The sequence below is a fragment of the Leguminivora glycinivorella genome, chromosome 3 (genome assembly GCF_023078275.1).
Source record: "Leguminivora glycinivorella isolate SPB_JAAS2020 chromosome 3, LegGlyc_1.1, whole genome shotgun sequence".
NCBI classification, from domain to species: Eukaryota; Metazoa; Arthropoda; class Insecta; order Lepidoptera; family Tortricidae; genus Leguminivora; species Leguminivora glycinivorella.
In genome coordinates, this window is record NC_062973.1 from 26,866,487 (window position 1) to 26,873,158 (window position 6,672).

Sequence of the window (6,672 nt, forward strand, 5' to 3'; positions counted from 1 at the left end):
CGGTCGGGGGTTTTTCAAAATTTTAATTTTGTGGTTAGGTTATATGAATATCAAAGCAGTGAGCCTATTATTCTTGCTATAAGCCTTTTATTCTTCTGTACTATTATTATTAAATACATTCCGTGGTGAAGTTTCCGAAAAATTGTGGGCAAGGGTAAAGACCCGTCAATATTACATTGAATCAACATAAATAAGATTTAAAATGAAATTGCAATCACAATTGATAATAATTATTAATTCTAAAGTTATAAACTATACTATACAAATTACAGAAAAAATGCTTAAGAACTGTATATCGTATGTACATAGAAGATTCACTTCGTGACGTATTTAAAGAAAAACATATTTTTAGGAATCAGGGTAAGAAAATACGAAAAACGATCAACAACAATTAAATTTAATGAAATCAACGTTATAAGAATATGATTAGCCTAAACCTAGGTAACCTAAGTGCGTAAGTACGAATCCGCGAAATCCGATATCGACCGATCCCTATCAAGCGCGCCGCAAAAGTGAAGCTGCCTCGTGTTCCGGCGTGCCCGCCACCGCCCTCGCGATCGCGCGGCCGGCGTGGTGGCGCGATGTGACGTCAGCGTGGCGAGCAGGACAGGTGACTTCCCTCTCGTTCTTGGGCGTCTGGGGAAGTTTCTGGTAATACGGCCGTCCCTGACAGCGTGACGCCCTCGTCCGCTCGATCTTCTTCATCACTTGCTTGCTCGTCAGCTGAAATCAAGACAAAAACAAAACTTATAACCAGCCATTTAGCCAACAGTCCAATTTCAATCGTTCAGTCAAAATTCTTGCGTGATGACAGCTCGTGCGCACTAGACTGTCATGACGCAAGATAACCTTTCTCACAGGTTCTTACATCCAGCATCACAGAGTTTTATTATGAAAATACCTCAAATCCATTCGCACATTCATTCATTTCAAACTCGCACATATATTCATACTAGTCATGACTTAGTACCATGGTCTGCCACGACATCATGTCGCACTGCTACCCCGTAAAGAGTACAGTCTGCCACGACATCACGTCGCACTGCTACCCCGTAAAGAGTACAGTCTGCCAGCCGAGAAAACACTACAAATATTTGTAGTCTGCCACGACCATTATAGTCGCACTGACACCCACTAGGATGCAGTCTGCCGGCCAAAACAAAAGAACGTACGTACAATAGAATGTGACTACACTGTCAACCAACATATTCGGCCAGGGTCAAACTTACACTGCCACCCATGTCACATAGGTGCAGTCTGCCAGGACCACAAGTAGTCCACCACGACCCAGTAAAAAGTTGATATCAAAGGACCAAACATTTGGTACTCACTTTCAAAAAATGTTGCGCAAGTATCAGGAGTCCACTCTCCGAGCCACGGGACCATATATTCCGCAGCGGCTCGTGTTTTCTTTCCATATGCGCCTGATAGCAATTCTAACTCGTATCGATCATGAGGTAAGACCGATGTTACTTTGTATGGACCCCTCATACCGGAATCTAATTTTCCAGTAGATTGCGCTCTTTTGATGACGAAAGCAAAGTCTCCAACTTTGTAGGCACGTGGTTGCTTACGACCTTCGTTAACTATGGCGTCTTGCTGCCTCTGCCTTGCAGCAAGTCGTTCGCTCACGCGCTGCCTCCTAATTACCGTCAGTGCCTCTCGATTCCCATTGACGTTATCGAGAGCAACATCACGTACTAAAGAGCGCAATATAGGAGTAGTAGCATCTATTCCCACGAGCAATTTGAGAGGCGATACATTTGTGGCCGCATTTTTAGTTAAATTGAGAATTAATTGGATTCGCCATAGAACATCGGACCACTCGGCGCCTTTGTTATTTGCTTCTACCCTAATTAAATTCTGCACTGTACGACAGTAACGCTCTGCTTGACCATTTTCATGGTGCATTTCAGGGGTAATGAAATGTGTTTTACACCCTAACCCCAATATCCAATTTTGAAAACTTACTTTCAAACATACGCCCTCTGTCATTAACTATAAGTGAGGGTGTACCAAACAACGAAATAGCATTTGAAAATGCACGTTTTAACTCGTCCGCGTCTTGTCGGTACAAAGCATACAAAAGACAATATTTAGAGAATGCGTCTACGACTACCAGGACATACTTAAAGCCTTTGGAATCTGGCAAGGGGCCTAATACGTCCATATGAACGGTTGAAAATGGGACATCCGGCTTGGTAAATGATTCTATGGGCTGATGAGCAGATCGAGGGATTCTTTTACAAGTTAAACAAACAAGGCAATGTCCTATATACTTGCGCACAAATGCTCTAAGCCCAGGAAACCAAAAATGCCCAAGAATAAGCTCCGTCGTCTTGTCAACTCCAATATGATCATGCTCATCATGAAAAATTCTGAGTAAGCTGAGCCTGTGACCTTTTGGAATAAAACAAAGCAGACGGGCGTCCTCTCCAGTAGGAGTAAACTTGTAGCATAACAAATTGTTATGTACCTCGTACCGAGTCGAATCTAAGCGTCCCTCCTTCAAGCTATCAATAAGATTCTGCGTCTCAGAATCAGCCATTTGTGCCTGTTGAGCCCAGTTAGTTGGTTTACGAATATGCAGAACTTCCACAGGGTTTCTACTTAAATAGTCAGCATGAGGCAACAACACACCCTTTCGATACTCGATGGTAAACTGGAAGTCCTGCATGTAAACCCACCAACGAGCTACCCGAGGAATAAGGTCCTTCTTCTTTTCCGTCAATTTTAAAGAGTTACAATCTGTAACTATCTTAAAAGAAATGCCTACAAGGAATTGCCGAAAATGTTGTAGAGCCTTTACAATAGCCAGCGTCTCTAATTCGTAACTATGATACCTTGACTCTGCCCCCTGCGTGGCCTTGCTAAAATACGCAACTACCCTTTTTTGTCGTCCTTCGTGTTCTTGCAATAAAATAGCTCCGTACCCCAGTGCACTAGCATCTGTATGGAGCTCGGTAGGAAGATTTGGGTCAAATATAGAAAGAACCGGCTCGTCTGTAAGGCATTTAACTATATAGGCACGAGCATCTTCTTGCTCTGTTCCCCAGTCAAAAGGTACACCTCGTCTAGTCAACTTAGCAATACACAGCGTCTTTTGTGAATAACCCGCAATATACCGGCGAAAATAACCAGCAAGGCCTAAGAACTGACGCACTTGCTTAACATTTGATGGACGGGGTGCGTCAAGAAGAGCTTGGACTTTTTTTGGGCTCGGCCGTACCTGACCTTCACGTATAAGCCGTCCTAAATACTCTATTTCGGTTGTAAGAAAGTTACATTTTTTCAGGTTGATCGAAAATCCAGCCGTTGTTAAAGTGTTTAGGACCTGGCGCAGTAAGGATAGGCCCTCGTCTACAGATTCGGACAGAATTAATACGTCATCTATGTAAACGAGAACCTTTCCGCTCTCGATAAATGGCTTCAGGGTTTCTGTAATGATCCTTTGATAAACTACGGGAGCATTTGCCAGGCCATAGGGCATCTTTAAATACTCATATTGGCCTTCAGGCGTGACAAATGCTGTCTTAGGAACAGAATCTGGGTCCATCTGTATTTGATGAAACCCAGTAGCCATATCGAGACTCGAAAAATACTTGGCTTTACCTAGGCGGTCAATATGATCGTCAATAAGAGGCAACGGGAATCTATCTTTGACCGTTATCGCATTTAAAGCTCGATAATCAGAATCTTCATCGCGTATTAGACGTTGTAATTTATTACTTTTTCTTATATAAGTTATGCCTCTATTTAGAATGTCTGTCCCTATTAATAGTGATGTGCTTATGCAAGACTCATTCACGACTAAGAATTCTGCTTCAATGGATATTTCAGGAAACTCCACTACTAAGTTAACTTTCGAAGTAACTTCAATTTCTTGAGGTCCGGCGCCTCTAAAGACTCGATATGTAGGTACCCTATTGCAATTGATGTGTTTCAACACGGCTTTTGATATTAACGAAAGACCTGAACCGCTATCTATGAGAACGTCTAAAGCAACACCTTCTCTAACACCCGTTATTATATCTTGGTTGGTTGAAGAATCCTGATCGCGACACAAATTGACATTATTAGAGCGAGTCTCTGAGCGTTGCTTCGCAAAACAACGATCAGCGTTATGGCCGGTCTTGTGACAGTACGAACAAGTAATGAGAGACCTAGCATTTGATGTTTGCGTCCGAGAAGGTGGCGCACCAGCATGACTCGCATCTGAACTAGTCGCGGTCGCGGGAGCACTGCGGTTGGCATTGGTACCACCAAGAGAAGTATCTTCGAGCTTCGGCTTTTTAAAATGGCAGTTATAACGCTTATGACCTACGCCACCGCAACCGAAACATTTGATAGTATTGTCCGACCTGCTACTATACTCGCGCTTGCGTGGATTAAGACTTGAAGGTTTACGGGTAGGATCGTGGGACGAGACACGCGACGCAGATTTAGGCTTTGTAAACACCGATAAGAAATCAACAATTTGCTTTGGTTGAAGCTTTGCGTTAGTAGCAGCGGCTTTAATCTGTGAATCCGAAATGCCTCTGATAACTATAGCTGTTTTGAGGTCATCTGACAAACCGGTAACAATGTTCAAACGCATTAAAGCACGACGCGCATATTCTGCGTACGTAGGAAAATCCTTAGAATCGGTACACATGACATTGTAAAGAACAGTTGCGACATCTATATTTTGTGGGCAGAGGGAGCGAAATTCAATTTTAAAATTACTCCAAGAGCGGTCGTTTGTTACCCAATCATTGAGCCATAAACGTGCGTCTCCTTTTAAACAATTGGCAATACGCGACAAACACTCATTATCAGACCAACGATTTTTATCGCGAGCACTGTCTACCTCTGCACACCAAACACTGAAGTCGTGAATTTGGGGGTCGAAATTGGAAACGTAATAATGGTTCGGCCTTACTTGCAAGAGCGACGACAGCGTTCCCACGATCCTCTCCGTTACCTCGTCGACGGGAGGACTTGCGACAGAGATCGGAGGCTTTTCAATCTCTGCTGCTGGACCCTCCATAACTGTCGGAAGTGCCATCAGCGTAGCAGCACCTGGGGCCGGCAGTGGTGGTGTCGTTGCTCGCTGTGAATCATAAGCAGAAACAGAAAAGCCATTTGAAACTGGCGAAGGCGGGCGCGGCGTTGTCGACGTGGACCCTATTTTATCCTCAAGTTTCCTTATTTTACGTAATATCGTATTTAGTACCGAATCATCGTCGTCATTTCTATTCCGACTACGCTTACGTTTACGATTGGATGATTTCTCCGACATTTCGAACAGTAGAAAATAAATCAACTCAAATACGAACTCGGTAACGGTAGAAGCATATTTAAGTAAAGTCGTTAGCAATTCGGTTTTAAATTAATACGTAATTAACTACCTGCACACTTGTACAACATAAACAAAAGCAAACTATTAGCTATAGCGTAGCTATGTACACGCATAAATATCCTTAAACTATGTGCATAGATTAGTTAATAAAACAAAGCAAGCAAAACTACATTTAAAAACAACACGATTGCAAAACGATTACTAGCTACGAATGTAAATTATAAGAAGCACCACAATAAGCCAATTATTAAGCTATCACAAGCAAAGACGCAGGTATAACTTCGAATAGATTTAGAACAACGGAATAACTACACGAACTATCGCGCAACAAGCTAACGGAATTCGATTTTTAAATATTTAACGATAAAACGAGCTGCCTGGATGCCACTAGCGTAAGTTATCTAATCCCGCTATCTGATTTTAGGAATCAGGGTAAGAAAATACGAAAAACGATCAACAACAATTAAATTTAATGAAATCAACGTTATAAGAATATGATTAGCCTAAACCTAGGTAACCTAAGTGCGTAAGTACGAATCCGCGAAATCCGATATCGACCGATCCCTATCAAGCGCGCCGCAAAAGTGAAGCTGCCTCGTGTTCCGGCGTGCCCGCCACCGCCCTCGCGATCGCGCGGCCGGCGTGGTGGCGCGATGTGACGTCAGCGTGGCGAGCAGGACAGGTGACTTCCCTCTCGTTCTTGGGCGTCTGGGGAAGTTTCTGGTAATAATATATTGACATTAGCAAGTATTTATATCTTAGAGCTATGTATATTTATAAAGAGTCAAGCTGCATAATTTGTTAAAAAGTCATCATTAAAAAATAATATAAGAGACCAATACAAATATGACCTATATCTTCCACGGGTTAACAACTTTATGTACAAAAAGAGCACGTTTATTATGGTTATCCGTATTTTCAACCATCTTCCTCTCAATATCAAAGCGCTAGACGGAATTATGTTTAAATATAAGCTCAAGAGTTGGCTGATTGAGCAAGTGTTTTATGACACAAAAGAATTTTTTGCTAGTTAATAAGACACCTATGTAATGTTAGATAATAAACTTAGTTATAAAATGGGTAGGTTACCTACCATAATTGTACGCTCTAGCAGGCAACTGTTGATACTTCTTGTATAAAAAACCGGCCAAGAGCGTGTCGGGCCACGCTCAGTGTAGGGTTCCGTAGTTTTCCGTATTTTTCTCAAAAACTACTAAACCTATCAAGTTCAAAACAATTTTCCTAGAAAGTCTTTATAAAGTTCTACTTTTGTGATTTTTTCCATATTTTTTAAACATATGGTTCAAAAGTTAGAGGGGGGGGACGCACTT

At 42.2% G+C, this 6,672-nt stretch overlaps 1 protein-coding gene across 1 annotated transcript; it reads right to left on the reverse strand.

Annotated features, from left to right (window-relative positions):
• Positions 1-355: 355 nt before the first annotated feature.
• On the reverse strand, positions 356-5,281 carry LOC125224967. The gene is made up of 2 exons (XM_048128485.1): positions 4,922-5,281; positions 356-723 (listed from the first exon to the last, which is right to left on the reverse strand). Exons 1-2 carry the CDS (start codon positions 5,279-5,281, stop codon positions 496-498), a joined length of 588 nt encoding a protein of 195 aa, XP_047984442.1. The 3' UTR covers positions 356-495.
• Between the last annotated feature and the right edge of the window lie 1,391 nt (positions 5,282-6,672).

Coding starts and splice junctions, on each gene's coding strand:
- LOC125224967 (XM_048128485.1), bottom strand. CDS start 5,281: ATGTCGGAGAAATCATCCAATCGTAAACGTAAGCGTAGTCGGAATAGA. Junction 724..4,921: donor CGCTGTCGTCGCTCTTGCAA/GTAAGGCCGAAC, acceptor TCTTGATTTCAG/CTGACGAGCAAGCAAGTGAT.